This window comes from Polypterus senegalus, chromosome 2 (assembly GCF_016835505.1).
Source record: "Polypterus senegalus isolate Bchr_013 chromosome 2, ASM1683550v1, whole genome shotgun sequence".
Taxonomy (NCBI): Eukaryota; Metazoa; Chordata; class Cladistia; order Polypteriformes; family Polypteridae; genus Polypterus; species Polypterus senegalus.
Window position 1 is genome coordinate 53,549,921 of NC_053155.1, and position 27,234 is coordinate 53,577,154.

The following is a 27,234-nucleotide window of genomic DNA, read 5'->3' on the forward strand; positions in this document are numbered from 1 at the left end:
ACAGACAATTCCTTTGACTTCATGCTTGGTTTGTGCTCAGACATGAACTGTCAACTTTGGGACCTTATATAGACAGGTGTGTGCCTTTTACTAAAGATGGACTTCAATTAAGCTGCAGAAACATCTCAAGGATGATCAGGGAAAACAGGATGCACCTGAGCTCAATTTTGAGCATCATGGCAAAGGTTGTGAATACTTATGTACATGTGCTTTCTCAATTTTTTTATTTTTAATAAATTTGCAAAAATCTCAAGTAAACTTTTTTCACGTTGTCATTATGGGGTGTTGTGTGTAGAATTCTGAGGAAAAAAATGAAGTTAATTCATTTTGGAATAAGGCTGTAACATAACAAAATGTGGAAAAAGTGATGCGCTGTGAATACTTTCCGGATGCACTGTACTTGAGAACGCCAAAATCCTTCTGGGCTAACGTCTTGTGGACAGATGAGACCAAGGTAGAGCTTTTTGGTAACATCTAGAACAATTAGAACAATCTAGACGAGAACAGGCCATTCAGCCCAACAAAGCTCGCCAGTCCTATTCACTTGCTTCCTCCAAGAAAACATCAAGTCGAGTTTTGAAAGTCCCTAACGTCTTACTGTCTACCACACTACTTGGTAACTTATTCCAAGTGTCTATCGTTCTTTGTGTAAAGAAAAACTTCCTAATGTTTGTGCGAAATTTACCCTTAACAAGTTTCCAACTGTGTCCCCGTGTTCTTGATGAGCTCATTTTAAAATACAAGTCTCGATCCACTGTACTAATTCCCTTCATAATTTTAAACACTTCAATCATGTCACCTCTTAATCTTCTTTTGCTTAAACTGTAAAGGCCCAGCTCTTTTAATCTTTCCTCATAATTCAACCCCTGTAGACCTGGAATCAGCCTAGTCGCTCTTCTCTGGACCTTTTCTAGTGCTGCTATGTCCTTTTGTAGCCTGGAGACCAAAACTGCACACAGTACTCAAGATGAGGCCTCACCAGTGCATTATAAAGGTTGAGCATAACCTCCTTGGACTTGTACTCCACAGATCGTGCTATATAACCTAACATTCTGTTAGCCTTCTTAATGGCTTCTGAACACTGTTTGGAAGTTGATAGCTTGGAGTCCACTATGACTCCTAAATCCTTCTCATAAGGTGTACTCTCGATTTTTCGACCGCCCATTGTGTATTCAAACCTAATATTTTTACTTCCTATGTGTAATACTTTACATTTACTGACATTAAATTTCATCTGCCACAAATCTGCCCAAGCCTGTATGCTATCCAAGTCCTTCTGTAATGATATAGCAGTTCCAAATTATCTGCTAATCCACCTATCTTGGTATCATCTGCAAACTTAACCAGCTTGTTACTTATATTCCTATCTAAATCATTTATATATATTAAAAATAGCAGCGGCCCTAGCACTGACCCCTGTGGAACACCACTCTTAACATCAGCCAGTTCTGATGAGGTTCCTCGCACCATCACCCTCTGCTTCCTGTGTCTGAGCCAATTCTGCACCCATCTAAAAACATCACCCTGAATTCCCACTTCTTTTAACTTGATGCCCAACCTCTCATGTGGCACCTTATCAAATGCTTTCTGAAAGTCCAGATAAATAATATCATAAGCTCCACTTTGATCGTATCCTTTTGTTGCCTCCTCATAGAATTCCAACATGTTAGTAAAACACGACCTCCCCTTCTGAACCCATGCTGACTGTTCAGAATAACTCCTGTCCTTGTCATGTGTTGCTCAATCTTATCCTTAATAATTCCTTCCATTAATTTTCCTGTGATGCTTGTTAAGCTTACTGGCCTATAGTTGCTTGGATCTGCCCTGTCACCCTTTTTATATAATGGGATGATATTTGCCATTTTCCAGTCCTTTGGAATCTCTCCAGTGCACAGTGACTTCCTAAAAATATGTGTCAAGGGTTTATATATGTACTCACTAGCCTCCTTAAGAACACGAGGATAAATATTATCTGGGCCTGGTGATTTGTTTGATTTCATCTTATTTAATCTGAGCAGCACTTCTCCCTCTACAATTTCCAAATCCCTCAGTACCTCCTTAGTAGTTGTGTTTACCTCTGGCAGGTTATCCACTTGCTCACTTGTAAACACCTCAGAAAAATGTAAGTTTAGGGCATCTGCTATTTCATTGTCTGTATCTTTTAATTCCCTTTACTATTCCTGATGAACTTGACCTCCTCCTTAACTGTTCTTTTACTACTAAAATACTGAAAGAATCTCTTGGGGTCTTCTTTGCCTTATCTGCTATATTCCTCTCCAACTGTCTTTTAGCCTCTCTGATATCCTTCTTAATGGTTGCCCTCATGTTCTCATACGCTCACGGTTCTCTTTGCAGTCATTAGTCTTATATGCCTTATACAGCAGTTTTTCCTTTGCAACTTCTTTTTAAATCTTTATTAATCCATCGTGGAGATTTTTTTAGTTTCCTATTACTTCCAAATTTAGGTATGTATCTGTCCTGCATTACATGTAAAACATTTTTAAACCTGTTCCACTGCTCCTCGACTGTCTCCACATTTAAAAGCTTATCCCAGTCTATCCTACTTAGACTTTGTGCATCTGCTCAAAATTAGCCCTACTAAAGTTCAACTTAACAATTTTAGTCTTTGCATCTGTACTCTTACAAAATACTGAGAATTGTATTACATTATGGTCACTTGACCCTAGTGGTTCAATCACCTCTACACCCTCAATTCTATCCTGATTATTACAGAATACTAAATCCAGATAGGCTTCACCCCTTGTTGGTGCTTTAACATGCTGTGTTAAAAACAGTGCTGATTACTTCTAAAACTCCTGCTCTTGTGCTCCTCCATCTGTAAGGTTATCCCAGTTAATATTTGGATAATTAAAGTCCCCATGACTATAATATCCCCTGTAAACTTGCCTTTTGATATTACTAAAAGATGTGTGTTGAAATTACTGTCTGAATTGGGTGGTCTATAACACACTCCTAAAATGAGACCTTTTTCCCTAATATTTTCCAGGCGAAGCCACATGTCCTCACTAAGATGGGGCTCATCATCCAACTGAAGATGACTTACATTTAATTCCTGTTTGGCATAAACAGCAACCCCACCTCCTTTTCTGTTCTGTCTATCCTTCCTAAAAATGTGTATCCCTCTATGTTACACTCATCCCCATCTTTGTTATTTAGCCAGGTTTCCGTTATTGCTATAATATCATAATTGTGCTCTGCTACATACAACTCCAACTCACTTACCTTATTTTTGATACTTCTAGCATTAAGGCAAGCTATTTTTAATGTGTTAATCCTTCTATCTTTACGTGTTTGCTTAAAATTTACATTACTATGCATTTTTATTTCTACACCATTGTTTGTTCTTCCATGTATAGATCTAAATCTGGCCTGTCCTAAACTCCCTGCCCCCCCATTCCCTAGTTTAAACAATCCTCGACTAGCCTACACATACGCCTCCCCAATACATTGGTGCCCCTCCGGTTCAGATGTAACCCGTCACGGCGGAACAGGTCCCATCTGTTCCAAAAGGAGTCCCAATGCCCCATAAACCTATACCCTTCTACCCTGCACCAAGATTTGAGCCACGCGTTAAGCCTTCTAATCTCCTCAATCTTACCTGGACTGGCGCGTGGCACAGGCAGAACTTCGGAGAAGACTACCTTGTCAGTTCTGCTCCTCAGCTTGGTACCTAACTCTTTGAATTTGGATGTTTACAGAAAATGGAATGAGGCCTACGAAGAAAAGAACACAGTACCTACAGTCAAACATGGTGGAGGTTCTAAGATGTTTTGGGGATGTTTTGCTGCCTCTGGCACTGGATGCCTTGACTGTGTGCAAGGCATCATGAAATCTGAAGACTACCAAAAGATATTGGGGCGCAATGTAGGGATCAGTGTCAGAATGTTGGGTATGTGTCAGAGGTCATGGGTGTTCCAGCAGGACAATGACCCCAAACATACCTCTAAAAGCACCCAGAAATGGTTGAAGACAAAGCGCTGGAGAGTTCTGAAGTGGCCAGCAATGAATCCGGATCTAAATCCGATTGAACACTTATGGAGAGATCTCAAAATTGCTGTTGGGAGAAGGCGCCCTTCATATCTGAGATACCTTGAGCAGTTTGCAAAATAAGAGTGGTCGGAAATTCCAGTTGAGAGGTGTAACAAGCTTGTTGATGGTTATAGGAAGCGCATGAATTCAGTTATTTTTTCCAAAGGGCGTGCAACCAAATATTAAGTTAAGGCTGCCAATAATTTTGTCCAGCCCAGTTTTTTGAGTTTTGTGTGAAATTATGTCTCATTTGACATTTTTTCTCTCTTTTTTTTTTGTGGTGTTCCAATGCACATAAAGGAAATAAACATGTGTATACCAAAACATTTGTAATTGCAACAATTTTCTGGTAGAAATGGTGCATTTTCTGGGAAAATTCCAGGGGTCCCAATAATTTCGGTCATGATTGTATAATGGGATCATATTTGCCATTTTCCAGTCCTTCGGAATTTCTCCAGTGTACAGTGACTTTTCTAAATATATATGTCAAGGGTTTATTATATATGTACTCACTAGCCTCCATAAGAACTCGAGGGTAAATATTATCTGGTCCTGGTGATTTGTTTGATTTCAGCCTAAAATAACTCTAAGTATCAGTTAGTTATGGCACAAAACCTTCAAACATCTGCTAGGAAGCTGACGATGAAGAGGAACTTCACCATTCAGCATTACAACAACCTAAGCATACATGAAAATCAAGAAAGAAATGTCTTCATCTCATCAAAGCAGGATCAGTGTTCTGGAATGGCCCAGCCAGAGCCCAGTTCTTCATCCAATTGAAAATCTGTGGGGTGACCTGAAGAGAGCTAATATGACAGGTCTTGAAATTTATTACAAGGAGAAATGGGCAAAAATCACCAATCTTAATGTGCCAAACTGATAGACATTTACCCAAAATGAATAACTGTTACAATAAAATCAAAAGGTGCTTCAAGTATTAGTTAGGGGGTGTGCACACTAATGCATCCAGGTGTTTGTATGATTTTGTTTTCCTTTTTTCCACTAAACAGTTTCTGATTTTGTATAGATTGTAATTTTGCAATAAAGGTAGAATACCTTCTAACAGGATATATCTTGGTTTCATTTTTTTATTATACAAAATATCTGATTTTAGCAGACTTTGTATATATCTCTGTGTGTGTATATACACATAAAAGCAAAGTAAGCACATAATTGCAATGTAAAATGTCTTTTAGCAATATGAAGAAATGACATCTGACTGTTTTTACACAGGCAGCTTTCTCAATTAAACTACATATGCACATAAAAGAGGATTTAGACACATGAGGTCAGGTTTACACCAATAGCGTGTCTCAGTAACATATGTAGACATATGTCACAATATGTTGTTTTTATTTTGCTTTCACTACAGATCTGACAGTATGTACACATCTATAGCTTTGCTTGTACAATGAATTTCCTCTTCATTGTGGAACCTAACTTTAGAAATACTGACTTTTCAATAACTTCATTACTTTTATTTTACTTTTGGAACAAGTTAATCATGCTCTTCAACTGTGTCACAGAGTGAATTACATATAGAGATGTTCACATGAACTTAATCTGGTCTGAAAATTCATATACTACACAGGTCTTATTCTGAGAAGTGGGTTTCACATGTCTTCTTGCTCTTGATGCAGCAGGGAAGAAAAAAAAATCCATTGTGTGTTAGCTATGCTTAAAAATCAGAACTGGCTCAAATGAAACTGGCATTTTAAATGTATCCTAAAATACTGTGTAAATACCCCAAAAATAAAATATCTGCCTTATTAAAACATTAAGTGACTATAAGTTTATAACACCATCTGATTTCTTCTGCTTTTTTTTTGCCCGCCAGATGTGTGGTCAGCTGGTTGTGTGTTAGCTGAACTGTTGCTAGGGCAACCAATCTTCCCTGGTGATAGTGGAGTAGATCAGTTGGTTGAAATCATCAAGGTAGGCTTTGGAATATACACATGTCTTTTTGTTATTAGCAGACAAAATTGCTGAACGTGATCAGTAATAACAATGCATGTGTTTTCTGTGATAAGACAGTGCTGTTTTTGAAGTATGTTGGAAAGTTCCAAATATTTGAATTGCATAATGTTTGAATTATATTGTTTGATCTTTTCATATTATAAGAAATATTGCATTTGTAGTGGCTAAAGCCACACTGGTTTATCATAAAATGTTGTAAAACTTCAAGGTCATTTAAAATACATTAAAGGTTCTGAGGTTAAATTAAAATGACGTTCAGTATGGTTTTTGTACTCAAATGTAAATTTGAGAACTTGGTTTGCCAAGGCATTTGACATTAAATTCTAGCAAATTCAAAAGGTGTGCAAAATACTAAACATGTTGCATGCCCATATTCATTCAGTCTATCATCTATCTGTGACTCTGTGCTTGTAATTTATTTTGTAGCTCCAAGAAGGAAATCTTTTATGTATTTCAGTTGGAGCAGTAGCAGTTATGTGTGTGCCTATTTATTTATCGTTTCCTTTTATTTTTTAAATAAATGTACTTGTCAAGAATTAATCCTTAAACTATTAGAAATGCAAGCATTGTTGTGAAATTTTCTGAGTATCCTATGATGTTGAATTGTTAGATTCTCTTTCTCTTGTCCCTCTCCCTCCATCTCTAGTATCTGTTCTGCTCCTGTATAAATCAAAACATAAGTCTGCAGCTACAGTAAATGCATGCTTTCATAATCACAAAGGACGTTTAATTTTTATTTAATGCGGCCTTGTGTTATCTGTCATTCTCAGTTGTCTAAATTGTATAATAGTCTGCATTTAAAGGTAGTCTTCCTGAATCTTTTATGCTGTATGCTGGCCTCCCCACCAATTCTCACTTGGAACATACCAGTGACGTGGGCTTCTGTCTTTAAACACAACTTTAGTAGCCAATCAATCCAACAAATCCCTGGTCAAGGTGCCCACCCTATTGCAGGGTACACTCATGAACATACACTTAGTGCACCTGAGTGTATGTTTATAGTTGCCAGTTATCCTTATATGCATGTCTTTAACACTTGAAATACCAAAGCCTACGAAAAACCCGTAAATATGTCTCACCATTAAAATCCTTTCTCACTTCACCGTCGGCGTCTTTTATCTTTTAAATGTGTTGGCAAGCCGGAAGCAGCCTGCTCTCACATTCTCCCCAACGCCGCACAAGGTTTTCTCAGCTCAAGTCTTTTTTCCTGCATTTTAGTTGCTTAGAGTTGTATAGACTAGAGTAAATAGTATATCGGTATTTGGAACACATGCATTTCATGTGTATTCCATGTCTACAACAATCTACACATTGTTAAAACAGAAATGTTTTTCATGTTTTAGTAGTAATTGACAAAATGTAGACATAAAGTGTATAATGTGTGAAGCCTGAAGTCTAAATATCAAGTAATCATTTTCACAAAAGGTACAAGTATAACAAAACAATTGCGCTTTTATTCAAGAATACAACTACAGAAAAAGAACCTGCGTTAGGGTGTGACGCTGACACGTCTTTAACCTAACTGCTTTGGTGGCGTAACGGTAAGAGCTGCTGACTGGTAATCAAAAGGTTACAGGTTTGATCCCACACGATTCCATTTTGAGAAGTGAACAAAATACAGCAAAATAACAAAATAAGTGCGGTTTTATTCAAGAATATAACTGCAGAAAAAGAACCCGCGTTAGGGTGCGACATTGATGCGTCTTTAACTCAGCAGCTTTGGTAGAACAACGGTAAGAGCTGCTGATTGGTAATCGAAAGGTTACGGGTTTGATCCCACACGATTCCATTTTGAGAAGTGAACTGCTCTTATTCTTACTATTTTAGAATAAAAACATACATTTGATTTGAGTCTGTAACAGCTGATCAGTCCTCAGCACACAGGTAGACAGACGATCCAGACCCCAACAGTGAATACAATCCAGGACACAGCTATTAAATATGACTTAACTAGCAAAATACCCGCGCTTCGCAGCGGAGAAGTAGTGTGTTAAAGAAGCAATGAAAAAGAAAAGGAAACATTTTGAAAATAATATAACATGATTGTCAATGTAATTGTTTTGTCACTGTTGTGAGTGATGAGTGTTGCTATCATATATATATATATATATATATATATATATATATATATATATATATATATAAAATTTACACACACACATAAACATATATATACATATCTACATATATACACACACAGCTATTTCGTATCAGTGCAATACGCTACTTGTTAAAACGGATAACTCCCGCTCTTACGTGCAAGTCTGCGTGGATATTATGAACTATCGTATTTGTTCAAGTTCTGTTTAAATTTTAAATAGAAGGAATTTTTATTTAGTCGACAGAAATATCTTTGGTAGGAATGGTAAAAACAGACAGGAATATTATTCCTGAATAAATCAACTCAAACCTTAAACAACTTATAATATTTTGCTCTCCATAAAAATATATCCTGTCTAAATTATACAAGTTAGAAATAAAGTAAACGTTAAAAGAACAAACATTCAAATTTCTTTACTCTTATGTAATTTTATATAAAAAATAAACTTAGATTTTAAATATCCCAAAAGATTTTGCTCTCCATAAAAATATATCCTGTCAAAATTATACAAATTCAAATATGAACATGCTGCATAACAAAACCTGGAAATATAAATAAAATGTGTTCCTTTCAGCAATAACAAATCAAATCATTCAGTTGTCTTTGCTCTTATGTCATTTTAGAGCTGGACGCCTGGCATCTTTTTTTGGCCACAAGTTCGTTTATGTTTGCTGTGAGGTTCTGTGTTGTGGAGATTCTCAGGATGGATTGCAGGTGCTCATCAGTGAGGCGACTCCTGTGTGCTGTTTTGTTAGTCTTTATCACTGAGAAGAGCCTCTCACACAGATATGTGCTACCAAACATGCACAAGGTTCGAGCCGCATGTAGACGGACCTTTTTTGTTCTTCAAAGTCACCAAAGTGCCGTGCAAACTCAGTGTGCTCAGTTTATCAGCAAAGTGTGTATTTTGGGAACACCGTAGTGACGACTTGGTTTAACATTACTTGGCTACAGGGAAAGTGGGGCAAGTTGCACTGGTGCATTTGTGTCTCCCATAAAAGCAGCTTCACTTGAAATCACTTTGTGATTGTGCACGGGTAAAAACGTCCGCTGAAGTGTCAGATTCTTATTTAATTCTTCTGCTTTCTGTGTCTTCGGCATTGCATTCAGTTCTTTCAGGTTACCCTGATGTTTTGTCTCATAGTGCCGTCTTAGATTAAATTCTGTAATTACAGCCACATTAGCTCCACAAATGAGACACACGGGTTCAGTAAACATATACTCAGCCTCCCATCGGTTTTTAAAGGCTCTATTTTCAGAATCAACTTTTCTCTTCAGCATCGTGTGAGCTAGCTTCGCAATAACTTGCAGCAGCATCATAAGCTACACTTGATTAACGCGGTAAGTGTTCGGCAAGGCAGCTGAAGCGCTGCATTATGGGATCTGTAGTTTATTGTGTTACCAGCGCTTCATATACCCGGGCCATTAATAACAATAATACAGTACAGGCCCTTGAGTTTGACACATATGGACTAAATAGAACTTGAAAAGATATATTTTTTCAAATGTGATCGCGCAATTCAGATAGAGTTGACGCAAGACTACAGCCTGCATGCCTCAATAAGTCATCCTCCCCTCGCTCTTACTTTTTTACCATTCATCTAATGAATACACTGAGTATGGCTTTACCAAAACAATCATTGATGGTGAATAAAGTATCCATTATTCGAGTATGTAGATCGGGGTATATATATACATATATATATATATACATATATATATATACCCGCGTATCGCAGCGGAGACGTAGTGTGTTAAAGAAGCTATGAAAAAGAAAAGGGAACATTTTAAAAATAACGTAACATGACTGTCAATATACAGTAATTGTTTTGTGAGTTTTACTGAGTGTTGCTGTCATCAAAGATTTGATTATCATTATTTCTTTCAATCAGGTTCGTATTTGTAGGATGTGTTTTGTTCAAGTTACATTCCGTTTTTGTCAATCGTTGTAAAGATGACAGGTTTCATTCATCGATTCGTTTCTTACTGCATCAATAAACAGCTTGTCGTCTTCTTTATCTGAGACCCGACACACTGCATGCACGGGTTTTTTTACACTGTCTTCCTTTAGCGGGACATTGACTTTTCCACCGTGTGCTTTGTTTCCACAGTAGCTGCATTTATGAATATGCTTGTATGTATCAGACGCTTCATATTTTTTTGCTGCCTTTTCAATTGTGTAATTCGTTTTTTGTTTAGGGCTCTTTGGAACTGTTGCTTTTTGTCTGTGCACTGCATCAGTTCACGTGAGCCGCTCGGTGTACATGCATCGAAGTTTCCCAGCTGTGCTGGTGCCATGTCGTGCTATGTCCATGGCTGTATCTAATGTTACCGAAGTCCTGCAACTTAAAACTTTCTCCCGCAGTTTCGCTGAGTTTGTGCCAAACACCACCCTGACCATCTCATCTTCCTCTGCATAAGCACAGTCCTTCACCCGTGAATATTTACCCGTGGCAGTTTGCTATTGGATTGCCGCTGATGGACGGCCTTATATGGGTAGGCACTAAATTACAAACGCCAGCGGCAGCCTGTCTATGAACTTAATTTAAAGTTTAGGTTTACATCGTGCTTTGTTTCCGAAGTAGCAGAACTCATGAATATGGTTGTATATGTCACTCGCTCGCTTCTTATTGTTTCGCTGCCTTCTCAATTATATAATGCATGTTTTCTTCAGTGCTTTTTGGGCCTCTTCCTGGTTTTCTACGTGGAAGGCGTGATGATGTCACACGAAACTCCGCCCCCACGGGTTTCAAGCTTATCTCCATTACAGTAAATGAAGAAAAACAGCTTCCAGTTATGGCCATTACGCGTAGAATTTCAATATGAAAGGAAGGAAGCTGTAAGGAATAACCCTACCAAATTTCAGCCTTCTACCTACACGGGAAGTTGGAGAATTAGTGATGAGTCAGTCAGTCAGTCAGTGAGTGAGTCAGTGAGGGCTTTGCCGTTTATTAGTATAGATTAACAGAAGGCAGTCAGACAGGTAAACGACACACACAATACCACAAAAGACACTTTTTTCCCTTGGCCACCTGCCCTCCTTTTAAACTCCTTTGACCCCAACAGCCCCTGCAGGGACTGCTGGGAGATACAGTTCTCATTAATAGTATAGCACTGCTATAGTGAGAACATAACTGGGAGAATAAAACTGAATAAAAAAAAAATGCTAACCTTTACAAGTACCATACATTTACACGGGTTGTTACAGACTCAAATCAAATGGATGTTTTTATTCTAAAATAGTCAGAATAAGAGCAGTTCACCTCTCAAAACGGAATCGTGTGGGATCAAACCCGTAACCTTTCGATTACCAATCAGCAGCTCTTACCGTTGTTCCACCAAAGCAGCTGAGTGAAAGACGCATCAATGTCGCACCCTAACGCGGGTTCTTTTTCTGCAGTTATATTCTTGAATAAAAGCGCACTTATTTTGTTATACTTGTACCTTTTGTGAAAGTGTTTATTTGATATTTGGACTCACACGTTAGGTTCACACGTTATATGCTTCATGTCTACGTTTTGTCAATTATTACTAAAACATGAAAAATGTTTCTGTTTTAACAATATATGGATTGTTGTAGACATGGAGCACACATGAAATGCATGTGTTCCAAATGACGTTATAGTATTTACTCTAGTCTATTCAACTCTAAGCAAATGACATGTAGGTAAAAAGACTTGAGCTGAGCGGCTGTGGGGGGATATGATAGCAGGCTGCTTGCTGTTTATCTACACATTTAAAAGACAAAAGGCACTGACGGAGAGGTGCAAAGGGATATAAGTTGGGACAGATTTACGAGTTTTTTCGTAGGCCTTGGTAATTCTAGTGTTAAGATTTGAGAAGAAGAAAAGGCAAAAAGTTTTAATAGTCTGCTTACTAGTTTTTTGTAGCATTTTTCATCTTACCTTCTCAATAGCAGGTTTTCTTTCAGGCCATTACAAGATTCCCACTAATTAAAGTTCATGCTCATTATGAGAGCCAGGTCAGCTCTAAAAATTGAGCTTAGTGTAATTCTGTCATGTAGTTTTTCTGCTATAGAATGCTGTCTTTTGAATTGCTGTCAATTCCAGGACCTTCAACACTGATTACAAAAGCATGTCAACAATGTATAATTAGTTTTATCAATACTGCATGTCATACTTCATGGTTAATGCCACAAGTTATTGTGAGTTTTCCTTCTCTTCAGAGATTCCGCCTGTGCACTTTTAAACTATATAAATATTATAGCTTGTTTCAATTGCAGATATTTACCCACTGGTGAAGGAAGTGCAACTAAATTGTTTGCAGTTTTGCAGACAGCAGTATTTGTTTTTTTTTAAACATTGTAATTATAGTACTTCTAACTGTTTTTTCTGGATGGTCCTAAAAAAAATGACTGTTTTTACTCTACTTATGTAGCAGCTTCTTGTCTCTACCTGTTACAGCATTTTTAAGAATCTACCTCCAACATGATTTTAGGAAGAATTTTTTTTAAGTGAATTAATGTGACCTGTTTCATGCTAGCTCAGAGATTTATAGTGTGCAAAGTTAGAAGAACAAAATACATGTTTCATTATCTAAACAGTGATAATCAAGGATTTGTATTGTGCATTTTATGTACAATGAGTGATGCGAGTACCCTGTACTAACCTTAAAATGCATGTTGCTGAATTTTTACAGGTTCTGGGAACACCAACAAGGGAACAAATTCGAGAGATGAATCCTAATTACACTGAGTTCAAATTTCCTCAGATTAAGGCACACCCTTGGACTAAGGTGAGTCAACAGGTACAGGAACACTTTACTATTTTATGTTTAAAGATGGATTTGATTTTTGTTCATTGTCATTTTTCCATCAATCTTTCAGTATTTCTATTTGAAGATATTGCCATACTGTTTTAGTTTGTACTACTGAAATATTACAAAATCAGGACTGCAAGTTATTTTGTTTATTGTACTACCAATATGACTTGCACACGCAAGAGCGCACTGGGTAGGATACAGTTTAACTAATTAGATTATAGTTATAATATGTTTCATTTAGTCAGCATATTGCATGTTGCTCCCATTTGGTTTCAAAAGTTTTATGTGGACTTGCAGCTCAAAAGTTTCTTCCTGACTAAGTTAAAAATGTTTACGACATGGGAAAAAAAAAAAAATCTTTTATAATTAGTAGTTTTGTAGCAGTAAGCACACTAGTAGCCTTAGTGAGGGGACAGTGCTACAGCTGCAGTGACCTTGAATGATCTTTTCTGAAGGAACTGTGTGGTTTGTCTGGGGGTGGACACCTAGTGGTAATATCTGTGAGTAAACAATATAAATTATTCAGGCATTGAAGTAAACAAAATATGTAATTAACATTAGAATTCCTGAAGCTTACAATTTTTGTTCTTTGTCCCTGACCTCCTTAAATTTTCCTGACATACGAGCTGTAGCTCCTTATCACTGCACTAATAGCCCACTTTTGCTTTGTAAATGTGTGGATTACCAGAATGCAGCCTGCTACATTACAACCATTCAGTCAGATGAAGGCATCGACCTGCTGCAGTCCTCATAGTTCAAATCTGTGTTGAAGAGTTTATCTGGCAATGCGTTTGTAAGGAATTATATACAGTCATATGAAAAAGTTTGGGAACCCCACTTAATTCTTTGGATTTTTGTTTATCATTGGCTGAGCTTTCAAAGTAGCAACTTCCTTTTAATATATGACATGCCTTATGGAAACAGTAGTACTTCAGCAGTGACATTAAGTTTATTGGATTAACTGAAAATATGCAATATGTCTCATAACAAAATAAGACTGGTGCATAAATTTGGGCACCCCAACAGAGATATTACATCAATACTTGGTTAAGCCTCCTTTTGCAAATATAACAACCTCTAGATGACTCCTATAGCCTTTGATGAGTTTCTGAATTCTGGATGGAGGTATTTTTGACCATTCTTCCATACAAAACCTCACCAGTTCGGTTAAATTTGATGGCTACCGAGCATGGACAGCCTGCTTCAAATCATCCCATAGATTTTCAGTGATATTCAAGTCAGGTGACCATGACGGCCATTCCAGAAAATTGTACTTCTCCCTCTGCATGAATGCCTTTGTAGATTTCGAACTGTGTTTTGGGTCATTGTATTGTCAGTATCCAACCCCTGCGTAACTTCAACTTTGTGACTGATGCTTGAACATTATCCTGAAGAATTTGTTGATATTGGGTTGAATTCATCTGACCCTCGACTTTAACAAGGGCCCCAGTCCCTGAACTAGCCACACAGCCCCACTGCATGATGGAATCTCCACCAAATTTGACAGTAGGTAGCAGGTGTTTTTCTTGGAATGTGGTGTTGTTCATGTAAGTGCTTTTTGTTATGACCAAATAACTCAATTTTTGTCTCATCAGTCCAAAGCACTTTGTTCCAAAGTGAATCTGGCTTGTCTAAATGAGCATTTGCATATAACAAGCGATTCTGTTTGTGGCATGAGTGCAGAAAGGGCTTCTTTCTCATCAACCTGCCATACAGATGTTCTTTGTGCAAATTGCGCTGAATTGTAGAATGATGTACAGATACACCATCTGCAGCAAGATGTTCTTGCAGGTCTTTGGAGGTGATCTGTGGGTTGTCTGTGACCATTCTCACAATCCTGTGCATGTGCCGCTCCTATATTTTTCTTGGCCTGTCAGACCTGCTGGGTTTAACAGCAACTGTGCCTGTGGCCTTCCATTTCCTCATTACATTCCTCACAGTTGAAACTGACAGTTTAAACCTCTGAGATAGCTTTTTGTAGCCTTCCCCTAAACCATGATACTGAACAATCTTTGTTTTCAGATCTTTTGAGAGTTGCTTTGAGGATCCCATGCTGTCACTCTTCAGAGGAGAGTCCGAGGGAAGCACAACTTGCAATTGACCACCTTAAATACCTTTTCTCATGATTGGACACACGTGTCTATGAAGTTCAAGGCTTAAGAAGCTAATTCAACCAATTTGGTGTTACAAGTAATCAGTATTGACCAGTTACATGCATTCAATCAGCAAAATTACAAGGGTACCCAAATTTTTGTACAGCCAGTTTTTCACATTTGATTTAATTTCATACAACTAAATACTGCTTCACTAAAAATCTTTGTTCGGAAAACACCCCAGTACTCAGATGTTCCTAGGAAATGAAAGACATACCACTGTTATCTTTTTTGTTGAAAGTAGGGTAAATTAGTATGCAGGCTGAGAGGGGTTCTCAAACTTTTGCATATCAATGTAGGTAATGAAGGACTGTGATTTGCAATACATTTAATGTGGGTTCAGTGCCTACAATGATCTGTATAAATACATAATGACAGAGGAAATGCGAGGCAAGAAATGCTGAACACACAGGTAAAACAGAATAACATAATTTTGACGTGAAGTGTAGGATGTGTGAACACTGAAGCCCAAATATCCAATAAACACTTTCACCAAAAGGTGTAACAAAACAAGTATGCTTTTATTCAAGAATGAAACAAAAGAAAAATTGCGCAACTGACGTGTTGTTGAAGCCCAAGTATTAATCAGTACAAAGTAAAAGATGACGCAGGATTTGTACCTGTTACCCCAAGGTTGCTAAGTGTAGCTTATCCTCTGCACAGATACCTGACAGAGCAGTGTTACCACTGTGACAAGTGGTTGAAATTGAAACGCACACACACATAATGTGAACGTCTTTTACTTTGTATCAACTGATAGTTGGGCTTCAGCAACATGTCAATTGAGCAATTATTTATTTAGGTAAAGATCAGTTATGTAAAGTGCAATGGCAGCTTCCACTTGCAGCTAAAGTCACTTCAGTACTCAGGCAATTCTCCACGCTAGTGTTTAGATCTGGCAGTGCCATTTTGATGGTGTATGTGCCCAAAAGGAAGTCTCGGTACCATTGCTCATGTATTGAGATGTCTATAGCTGCAGATGGAAGCTACCGTCGCAGTTTGTGTTGAAGTCTATTAGACAGCAAAAGCGACATGAAGATGTTGTCTGCTTTTACGATTCTGCTTTTGTCCAGAAACGGTTTCATAAGCTTTATGACCACAGTCTCAGAAAATCTTTCTCCTGTGCGACGACTGGGATCTTTTCCTAAATGAGGAGTGGCATTGCACATGTACTTTATCAGCATGCCTATGTTGCTCAAACACAGAAAGCTCTGCAGTCTAATTGTGACACTGTAGGAAGGTAAGTAAATAAATATAGGTAGACAACATTCAATGAGGCTTTTATATAACTAACATATAATTTTTTTTTTAATATAAAGACCATTACAAACATAATCACAAACAGAACTTTGCATGATACCTTGGCAAGCTCTGTAGGACCAGATATTTCGTTGAAGGACATGTATGTGGTAGATTCACTGGCAGGATGATGCCCAAAATCTTGCTGCATCCAAAAAGTGCTATCTTTCGCCTTTACGCCTGGTGCAGCTGCGTTGTTCTTATGTATGACAGGACGTTTCTTGCGGGGAGGGCTTCTGTTCCCTTTCTGTAGAACCCTAATCCTCATATGAGTTCCCCTCTGTTATAGCATGACTTTATTTGAAATTAATGGGGGGAGTGTGAATGTGACTGAGAGAATAATACAATAATAATGATATTATAATAATAAAATAAAAAAAAAAACACTTAACCTTTACAAGTACCATAAATTTACACCGCCTGTTACAGACTCAAATCAAATGTATGTTTTTATTCTATAATAGTAACAATAATAGCAGGTCACTACTCAAAACGGTAAGTGCAGGACAGACCAAAATCGAACCCACAACCTCTTGATTATGAGACAGCAGTTCTTACCTTTATGGATGTGTCATCCTCATCCCCTAACCCAATTTCTCTTTCTTCAGTTATATTTTTGAATAAACATGCACTTGTTTTTGTTATACTTGTACCTTTTGTGAAAGTGTTTGATATTTGGACTTCAGTCTTCACACATTATATACTTCGTGACAACATTTTGTCATTTAGTACTATAACATACAAAAATCCCGTTTTAGTTATGTGTTCAACATTTCTTGTGCATTTCCTGTCATCCTACATTTACCCAGATCGTTGTAGACACGGAACACACATGAAATGTATATATTCCAAATAATAATCTATTATTCACCCTGTACAATTCCAAACACCTCACTGCCAGATAAAGAGTTCAGCATTTGAGTTGACTTCAGCTACCTCTGTCGGGGATGAGTGAACAGGTTGCCAGTGACAATCGACACATTTTCAAAACAAATGAAAAAACTGATGAAAAGGTGTGAGGGAATTTAAGGTGGCCCGGGATTGCAACTTTATTCCTAGGCTTCAGGGATTCTAGTGTTAAGGTACTGTTATGGTTGATTATTAAATGTGTGGTTTTTTTTTCTTCTTTTTGGTAACTTTTATTTATACAAACTAATTTTTTTTAACCGTGCAAATTGTATCGCTAACAATAGTAACCTGTAGAATGTGCACAAGTAATGAGATATGTTTTTCTATTTAACAGTGTGATTTTTAATATAAAGAAATGTTCATCTGCAAGGTGTAGCCTATAACTAACACACAAATAAAAGGCTACAAGTTGTAGCTGCTTATACAAATGAATCAAAACCAAAGTCTTTTGGATGTGGACAGTGAGGCATACAGCAAAGAAGCATAGGGCATCAACAGAGCGTAGCATCAGGAGTTACTCCTGTTCTAAGGGTGTCCACAAATTGCTTGATTTTGATTATTTATGAAGTACCCTGTAGAAGAAATACTGGGAGATGGCTTCTTAGTTTTGTGGCTCTCCTTTATCACTAAGTTTGAAACTGAAATATGACCCATCAGCAGAAGTTACATTTAGCTTTGAAATAATAGCAGTCTTTAGTGTTGGTGCTTTTTATTAGTACTTAGCTGAGGTCAGTGCACTCAGTGTGCTTTTTATTTTTTTATTTCCTGTCCTTTCCCAAGGCAGCCATATTAAAACCATACCAACTGTAACTAAGAGCAGAAACTGTCCAGTGTTTGTTTGGAAGAGCACTGTCCAGTGAAAATCAGTTTTCAGAGCTTTGTTAAACTTGTAGAGTGTGGGCACAATGATTGGTCCATCCTGGTGGCAGCTAGGAATTTCTTAGTGTTACAGTATTTATGTGTACTTTATACCCTACTTATTTTTTTAATATACATTTTATTTGTTACTGCTTGATCAGTTTTTACCAATGTAGGGAGCTCTGATACACTGTACCTGAACAGAGGGCATGTCATAACTGTACCATGCTCAGAGCCAAGAGTCTAGAATTGTAATGATAGCCTTGTGATTAAGTGTCCATGTCCGCACCTGCTAGACCACCTTGCTTACATATTGCATTTCTGTTAAATGGCCCGTTGATCAGCACACCTTGTCTTATACAGGGATTGTTAGAACATTATTAACCTTCACACTTAACCTTAACACTTTCATCTGTTTGCATTGTCATTGTTTTGTTTGTGTTGGTTGTCATTGTAGCATGTTGCTTGTTTTGTCTCACTTTAATTACTATTTTTAAACTGCTCTATATAATTAACTCTTCAATGATAAATTTCAGCCTTGTGTTGCTCGATTCCAGGTCTTCCGGCCTCGGACCCCACCAGAGGCCATTGCCTTGTGCAGCCATCTGCTTGAGTACACACCCACAGCTCGCCTGACACCACTTGAGGCTTGTGCACACTCTTTCTTTGATGAGTTGAGGGACCCTGAAGGCAAGTTGCCGAATGGACAAGATAAGCCTGCTCTTTTCAACTTCACTACTCAAGGTGTGTATGATTGAGGGCAAGTTGCAAAAACTGGTGACTAGAATATCCATCATAATCTCTTTCAAATATATTTTGTTTGGTTAGTTTCAGTATTGGAACATGTATTGCCTGTTGTTGTGGATATTTATTTGATTCATGGTGTATAGCGAAATTAGTACTTCTCAGTTACATTTTTTTTGTATCTTTTAGTTTATTTCAGCAATTATTTGAGAGTTGCTATAGTTAATGTACTGTAATAAGGGAGAGCGGCTGTGTTTGTATATGAATGTGATATTATATGCTTTAAATATGCAGTGAGTGCCATCTTGTGGTTAAAATGAGTTATATTTTTAATAATTGACTTGAATTGGGTTTTGTAGCCTTAACTGTTTTTTTCTTTCTCCTCTTGTTTGTGTTTTAGAGCTGTCCAGCAACCCATCACTAGCTTCCATTCTCATCCCAGCCCATGCCAGGAATCAGGCTGCTGCTTCAACACCAACAAATGCAACTGCAGCATCAGGTACATTTTAGGAGCATTTTAAAATTACAAATTAAATGTGTGTAATACAGTGAGTTTTGTAATATGCTTTTAAAATGATTCTGGAATTTAAGACACTCAAGGTCTTTTTTAAGATAACTCGTCTTGGTGCCATTATAAGCTGTGCTTTATTCTTCTTTTCCAAGTCATTAAAGGTGATGTTGAAAAAACACAAGCCACCATACTGAGTACAATGCAGTACACACACACACACATTTCCAGTGTTACTGCATTCTGACTTGCTTTGTTCCACAACTGTTGATGTTGTACATTGAAGGGTATTGTAATGTGGTGCATACTTTGAGTGTAGGCACATTTGGGTGAAGTTTTCTATTTTAATATACAATCTGCAGATAAAAAAAAATGTCTGTGTTTCTTTAGTAACTCTATCTTTAGGAGGTAAAAGCATACTGCTGAAAATGTCTGTTAATGCAATTTTGAGATCCCTAACAAGAATTAAACCTTTAATAAGTAAAAAAAAATTTTCTTTTCCTCAGATGGTAACACAGGTGATCGGAATCAGACAACCAATGCAGCATCGGCTTCTGCCTCAAACTCGACTTGAAACCAAGAGAGGAGCGCTGTCAGAGCAACAGATTGAAATCAGATTTGACTGTGTTGGTCAAAACGTCAAAACCAAACTAAAATACCGAGATGGAGAGAATCCCTATTCATTAATGATTTTTTATTTTTTTTTTCATTGTTGATCAAACAGCCTATAAATACACAATTTATTTTGTGCTCTGTGTTGGGTCAATGGAGAAATGTTGAGCAATACATAAACATATTTTTCTCCCTAGACAATCTCTATTGTTGCATAACATCACTGTATTTAAAGCATTCATCCCCGACAGACATGACATTACATCCATTTCTCCTTTCCCCGGGGCTTTTATTTTTGGTAATTTTTATTTATTTAATATTTTTTTAAACCCAGGATTTGTGGAGTTTCATTGGTAAAAGGCTGTAGTTCAGACTCCAGCTTGTCTCAAATGTCTGAAAGAGTGCATGGCTTGAATTTGGTTGGGAGCACAAAGTACAATAGAAGTTTCTATCAACATCTCCTCTTCTTTTGTTAACATTGATATAATGTCTGTGGGTAAGGATACAATGTGTACATATATATGTGTCCTTATCCTCTGAGTATGTCTGTGTATGTTTGTATACCCACACACATTTACATAAGTGTGTGTGTGTGCACTTAAGAGGCCCTGGTTAACACTGGGAGTCAGATGTGTAGTTTACTTTTTGTTTTCTCATGTCACTCATTGAGTCTTTAGGTTCATGTGAACTGTATATTGACGTCTTGCTGTATATATGAATTACTGTTCAAAAAGAAGGAGCAAAAAGCTCTGTGATTTTAGAGTTTTAGAGCTACAGACAAAGATTTCCACTAAACCAGTAGGTCAGGTGCTATAAACTATTCGTAGCACAGCAGCAATATTTGTTGCTGAATTCTGTTAGTATCTTCAGCTAGGATGATGTTTACTCGTTACAAATTTCAAGCATTTTAAATTTATTTTTATTTACTTGTATGAGAGTAAGATTATATTTTAACCCCATACTTTATCATCCAACTATTTTATTTATTCATGCATGTTTTCTAGAAGACTTTTTTTTGTTTTATATTTATCTGTTATAATAAGAAAGTGACAAAGATTTATCCCACTGCTTTAAACTTTCTAAATGAGAATTCTGGTGTCAAGCAGTTTTCCTTTAATGATGAAATCTTACGTTTCACACCAGGTTTTAAAAGTGTTAAGTACTTGTTTTCTGAATCCTGTTTTGTGGAGGATTAGGAAAGCGTGTGCGACTTTTGCTATAAAGAAAACCTTTGGATTTATGTTTGTGGTGTTCTGTTTTGAAGGCTTGTCTGGCACAAGCTTTTAAACTGGGTAGACATTAAGACAGACAGACAGACAGACAGAACACATGTGTTTGGGTAACACTGCAGCAAGTGTGTTTGTGCCATCCTCATTTTACTCAGTCTTGGTAGCTATCGGGTCTTTTGGAAGTGTGTGTATTGAGCCCTCGCTAGCAAAGACTTCTTCAGTATTGTGTAGATAATTAATTTCAATTTGAGTTTAATGATCTAAGTGAACGTGAACTCAAGTTTGTCCACACACACAATAGCTCAACTCCTTTTTTTTTTTTTAACGTAGAAATAAGTTGTGCTTCTTCATGAGGTGCAGCTTTGCAATGAGTGGTAAAGTGTCATAAAAGTATGTTTTAGCTGCAGATTGGAGTTTTTAATGAAAAGTGAAAAATCAACTAGTGGGCATCCACGAGGGCCAGTTTTATTGAACTTGGTTTTAACGGAGCTTGTTCTTTGGCTTTCTCTTTTATTCAGTGTGTTCTCATGCTGTCCGATATTAAGCATTGATTTACTGAAGTACTTCCTCATACTGAGGCATACAGTGAACGCTGAAGGAATCTTAACTTTGAGGCAGAAGCTGTTCATCTGTCTTATGCACCAGTGACTGTGGTAGACGTCTTCTGACTATCACTAGTTAAGGAACCAGGGCTTTATTCAAAGCCCCTTTTTAATATGGCAAACATCCTGAGTCAGTTGTGTACAATCCTAGAAACGTCATATATATGCGATGTGGGGGGTAGGGGGGGTTTGGGGGCTTAGGGTTGCAAGAAATAAATTATAAAGATGTATATATAGCTGCTCCTCACCAAATTCGAGCTTGTACTTTTTATTGTGTATGGTATGTAAATATGTGGACCCAAGAACTGTTATGAGCAAAAACAACAAAAATAAAGAAATTCAGGGCAAATAATTCTGTTATTCAAAATGTAGATGAGCTTTTTAAGCCATATAGTTTGAAGTTCCTGTACAGTAGGTACTGGCGATAATTATTGTAATAAAAACTCTAGCGATGTATAGTGTAACTATAGTTTGGAGTGCCTTTGCTTCCAATGTTTGACATTTGGTTTTCTTTTCCTTTTATCTCTTTGAATGCTGCTGAAAAACCACTTTTGCTGTATTTACTTGAAAAGCCAAGACTGAAGTTTATTTAATGTAGTTGCAGTTCTTGGTAAAACAGTATTTTAGTATATTTCTTTTTTTTTTTTTTTTTTTTTTTATTATTATTTTAATTCAGTGAACTGTTATCTGGAATTAACTTCCGGAGTATATTAATCCAGGCTGTTTATTTTTGATGCATTTCGATTTCATTTTTCATACTCTGTTTGCATTGCTCTATTAAACACCTCTCTCTCTCTCTCTCTCTCTCTCTATGCTAATCTACAAAGGTTACCGATTTAGGAGAAAAAAAGCATTCAGTGAAGGCGAGGCGGTACATTCCGCCTTAGGCCCCATTTGTAGTGACTTTTCAAGAGGTAATGCTTACAGTTTCTTTTGTATATTATTATTATTTTTTGTTTGTTTTATAATTTGAGAAGCAATATGTTCCCACTCTTCTCTAACCTTAGTCCCTGCACATCGTGTTCATGTTTAATGTTCAGTTATTCAGGAAAATCCAGTGAATGCTGGACTGGTGAGCTAGCGAGTGACTGAGCGGCAGCGAGTGAGTTGTATCACTAGCATTTGTTCTCCTGCTTAGATTTCCCAAATGGCTATGTCACATTTCCACAATATGGCAATAATTACTCTTCAATTTCATTTACTTTGTGCTTCTTTGTAGCTTTCCTTCATTCAGCAGCACTCAAAGGGCTAACTAAAGTAGCCTCCTCTTGTGAATCTGAGAATATAAATGCTTGCTTTGTAATATTCGCATTCATAGATGTGTTGCTATTGAATCACCTGGCCTGTAAAACAAAATTGTGACCACTTCCATGTCTGAAATTAAATATCACAAAAAAGAAAAAGACTGTGGGTTATATACAAACTATCGCATACACTTGTGAAAAATCTGTCTTGATTTTAAAGAAGAATCAAAACCTGTATAACATTATTACTACTTGAATGCCTCTGTTTGTGACTGAAATTTTTTTTTCTTTTTAAATATAAACTTTTTTGTTCTGTGAAAGTATGCTTAATGTTTTCCTCTCCTTGTAAATAAATCCATTTTGTTCTCTAGTGTGACTTGGTTCAGAAATAGTTAACTGGTACTGTAATTTGCATTAAATAAAAAGTAGGCTAGCCTGGAAATGGAAAATGCAATTTGCTTCTTGTGCTTTTTCCTTAAAGAGCCTTGCTTGTGCGTGCAGTTACGGGATGGCATGTCTGTCCTCGCTTTCTGTTGCTGTTTGCTTCTGTTAGCAGCACCATGGACGTTTGATTCTTGTTAAAAATAGCCATGCTGATAGCTTTGGGATGGCATCTCGTCCAGGCAGGAGGGCGCTCAAGGCTGTGCCCACCGTGCCTAAGAGCCTGCTGGGATTCACAAGGTCAGTATGTACGTTTGCTAGGTTAAACTTGTAAAACTTGTACTGTTAAATGAGGTTTTTGTGGTTGCCATGTAATACTGATTGCTACAGTTCACCTGACAAAACCTCCAATATCCTTGCATAATAGAAAACGAAATCGGTCAGGTGAGAGAGCTCAGTGTGCCCCTCTCTGCCACAGAAGTTAGTTTTAATTCTTCACGTGGACTTTGTGACATTAACTCTGTTTTACTGTCCATTCAGTAATCGGCTGTGCTACCTGTTTGAGTTCTGTGACTGTGCTGATTGTGGACCCTAAAGGGTGCTGACACCAGCATAGGAGAGACATCCCCACCCACAATTACAGCAGCACAGGTGAGCAGAGAGCTGAGGAGACTTCGTGCCAGCAAAGCAACGGGTCCAGATGGTGTATCACCATGACTGCTGAAGGCCTGTGCGTTGGAACTGGGGAGTCCTCTACAGCACATCTTCAACCAGAGCCTGGAGCAGGGGAGAGTCCCGAGGCCTTGGAAGACATCTTGCATCACCCCAGTCCCAAAGGTATCACGTCCTGGTGAGCTGAATGACTTCCGGCCTGTCGCTGTGACGTCACATTTGATGAAGACCATGGAGCGGCTGCTGAAGGTGGTAGCGAAGGATGCCATCATCAATATGCTACACCGATCCCTCTCCCACATGGACATAGGCAGTGGTGCTCTAAGAATTATGTTTCTGGACTTCTCTAGCGCCTTCAACACCTTCCATCCTCTGCTCCTTAGTGACAAGCTGACAGAGATGAGAGTAGATTCACACCTGGTGGCATGGATCGAGGACTATGTTAAAGACAGACCTCAGTATGTCTGTCTCGGGAACTGCAGGTCTGACATTGTGGTCAGCAACACAGGAGCACCGCAGGGGACTGTACTTTCTCCGGTCCTGTTCAGCCAACATACATCGGACTTCCAATACAACTCAGAGTCCTGCCACGTGCAAAAGTTTGCTGGCGAAATTGCTATTGTGGGCTGCATCAGGAGTGGGCAGGAGAAGGAGTATAGGAACCTAATCAAGGACTTTGTTAAATAGTGCGACTCAAAACCACCTACAACTGAACACCAGCAAAACCAAGGAGCTGGTGGTGGATTTTAGGAGGACCCTGTGATCATAATGAGGTGACCATGTGCAGAGGGTGCAGACCTATAAATACCTGGGAGTGCAGCTGGATGATAAATTGAACTGGACTGCCAATACTGATGCTCTGTGCAAGAGAGGACAGAGCCAACTATACTTCCTTAGAAGACTGGTGTCCTTAAACATCTGCAATAAGATGCTGCAGATGTTCTATCAGACGGTTGTGGTGAGCGCCCTCTTCTACGCGGTGGTGGGCTGGGGTGGCAGCATAAAGAAGGACGCCTCACGCCTGGACAAACTGGTGAGGAAGGCAGGCTCTATTGTAGACATGGAGCTGGACAGTTTAACATCTGTGGCAGAGCGACGGGTGCTGAGCAGGCTCCTGTCAATCATGGAGAATCCACTGAACAGGATCATCTCCAGACAGAGGAGCAGCTTCAGCGACAGACTGAGGAGATCGTTCCTCCCCCACACCATGCAACTCTTCAGTTCCACCCTGGGGGTAAACACTAACATTATTCAAAGTTATTGTCTGTCTGTTTGTTATAGTCTCTCTCTCTCTCTTCTCTCTCTCTCTCTCTCTCTCTCTCTCTCTCTCTCTCTCTCTCTCCTTTAAACACTCCTATGTGATACACATGAACATTTGCCGGATGGGATTATTTTAACAGTAAAAAAAATGTGTTGTGGGACGTGATGATCATATGACTAGTAGATACCTGACGTGGAGTTTGACGACATTCACATTTTTCATACTGCTTGCTGATGTTTAAGGTGGGTTACCATTGAAGTCCACTGTATCTCATTTGGTACAAACACGAAATTACAGGATTTTCTCTCATATCACTGTAACCATTGTGTGGGCAAAAGAAAGAGCGGTCAGGAGCACACGCCGATACAGTACATTGTCACACCTACAACATGATAAACCAACTCAGGATCCCAGATTAGGGCCCGAGTGCAGCCATGCACCATGACACCTCTGCTCCACACCAGTTCAGATGGAATGGACCAGTATGAGGTTTTTTACATTGGCTGGAGTGCCAATTCTGCCACCAACCCCCAAGTTTTTCCCTTCAGGTTGTCAGGGCTGGATGCAGATTAACGTCATACCCAGGACAGGGCAATTGCAGGTTAAGGGCCTTGCTCAGGGGCTCAATGAAGTAGAGTCACTTTTGGCATTTATGGGATTCGAACCGGCAACCTTCGAATTGCCACTGCAGATCCCCACCACTCCGAGAGAAAAACTAATTGAAGGAATTGTGCACCCCAAATTATTTTTCAAGTGGTTTTGGCAGGTGAGAGACTTGGTGTTGTGAGGCACATCTGGTCCAGGAGAGCGAGCGTTTGCTCAGGTCTTACCAATTAGATGAGTTGTCTCGTCTCTAAGCCTGGTGCTTTAATAACATTTCGGACCTGCTTTCAGTTTTCTCCATGAGCTTTCACTGCAAGTCTGTTCAGATGGCTCCCTCTCACTGTTGCAGCTTGTTGTTTGTTTCGTTAACTTGTCAGTGAAAAGCCGAGGCTGGATTATCTGGTCTGTTGGTGGTGTTCTCACCCAGGACAGTATTTTGTTGCTGTTTTTGCAAAAGCTCCAAGTTCACCTTGAAAAACATTTTGCATGATTGCTTGATTGATTTACCTTATCTGTGCGAAAATTATGCTGGAAATGTTATGTTTCACTGAATTCTGGAAGTTATTCAGAGTTTTCATCTTAATTCACAGAACTGCTCATAAAGTGTTTTTATTTTATTTTTTTTTTCTCTAATCGTCTTCCTCCGTTTTCTCAGGGTGGCACAATGATTAGCATTGCTGCCTCACAGCTCAGACACTTTTGGCCACAATAATTGGTCCTTCACTTCCCTAGACATCGGGGACGTTTAGGACTATTGTACCATTACTACGAGTTCCTGAACATTTCCTTGATTCTTCAAACTGGTCAGCTTGCAAACTGGCGTTGTAACACATCTCAGCGCCCCCTGACCTTACATTAATAGCTCGGCACTTTTATGACCCAATTTACAGGAGCTTAGGAGTTTGCCAGCCTGAAACCAGACCTCCATAGTCTGCCTGTGTTTGTGCCAACCCCCAATGTAGGGGATGGAGTTGAGCCGAGTAGCAGCAATCTGAGGGTTACCCCCCGACGCACATACGGCTGATACCAAAGTCTGCTTACTCTTTAGGAAATGTAAGCTTCTATTGCTGCAAGGCCTGAAATCAATGCTAATCATTTCAATAAAATCTTATAACTGGCAATACTTCAACATTGATTTTTACTAAAAAAAAGTTGACCGCTCAAAACTTTGGTTGTGTACACACTGTGTGGATGAGTTTGTATAGGTCAGTCTTGTTATTTTACCCCATCTCACAATCTTAACTCCTTT

General features: G+C 38.4%; 1 protein-coding gene across 4 annotated transcripts in view; it reads left to right on the plus strand.

The window, feature by feature from the left end:
- Positions 1–23,522, plus strand: part of gsk3ba (glycogen synthase kinase 3 beta, genome duplicate a) — a 223,119-nt gene extending 199,597 nt beyond the window's left edge. Inside the window, exons 7-11 of one of the 4 annotated variants that reach the window (XM_039743696.1) lie at positions 5,888–5,985; positions 12,788–12,895; positions 18,666–18,873; positions 19,274–19,372; positions 19,888–23,522. In XM_039743696.1, the coding sequence (XP_039599630.1) occupies positions 5,888–5,985; positions 12,788–12,895; positions 18,666–18,873; positions 19,274–19,372; positions 19,888–19,955 (581 nt within the window). In that variant the 3' untranslated portion in view covers positions 19,956–23,522. The remainder of the gene's footprint in view (positions 1–5,887; positions 5,986–12,787; positions 12,896–18,665; positions 18,874–19,273; positions 19,373–19,887) is intronic. The other 3 variants (XM_039743698.1, XM_039743697.1, XM_039743699.1) reach the window with 3 other exon arrangements.
- The last annotated feature ends 3,712 nt before the right edge of the window (positions 23,523–27,234 follow it).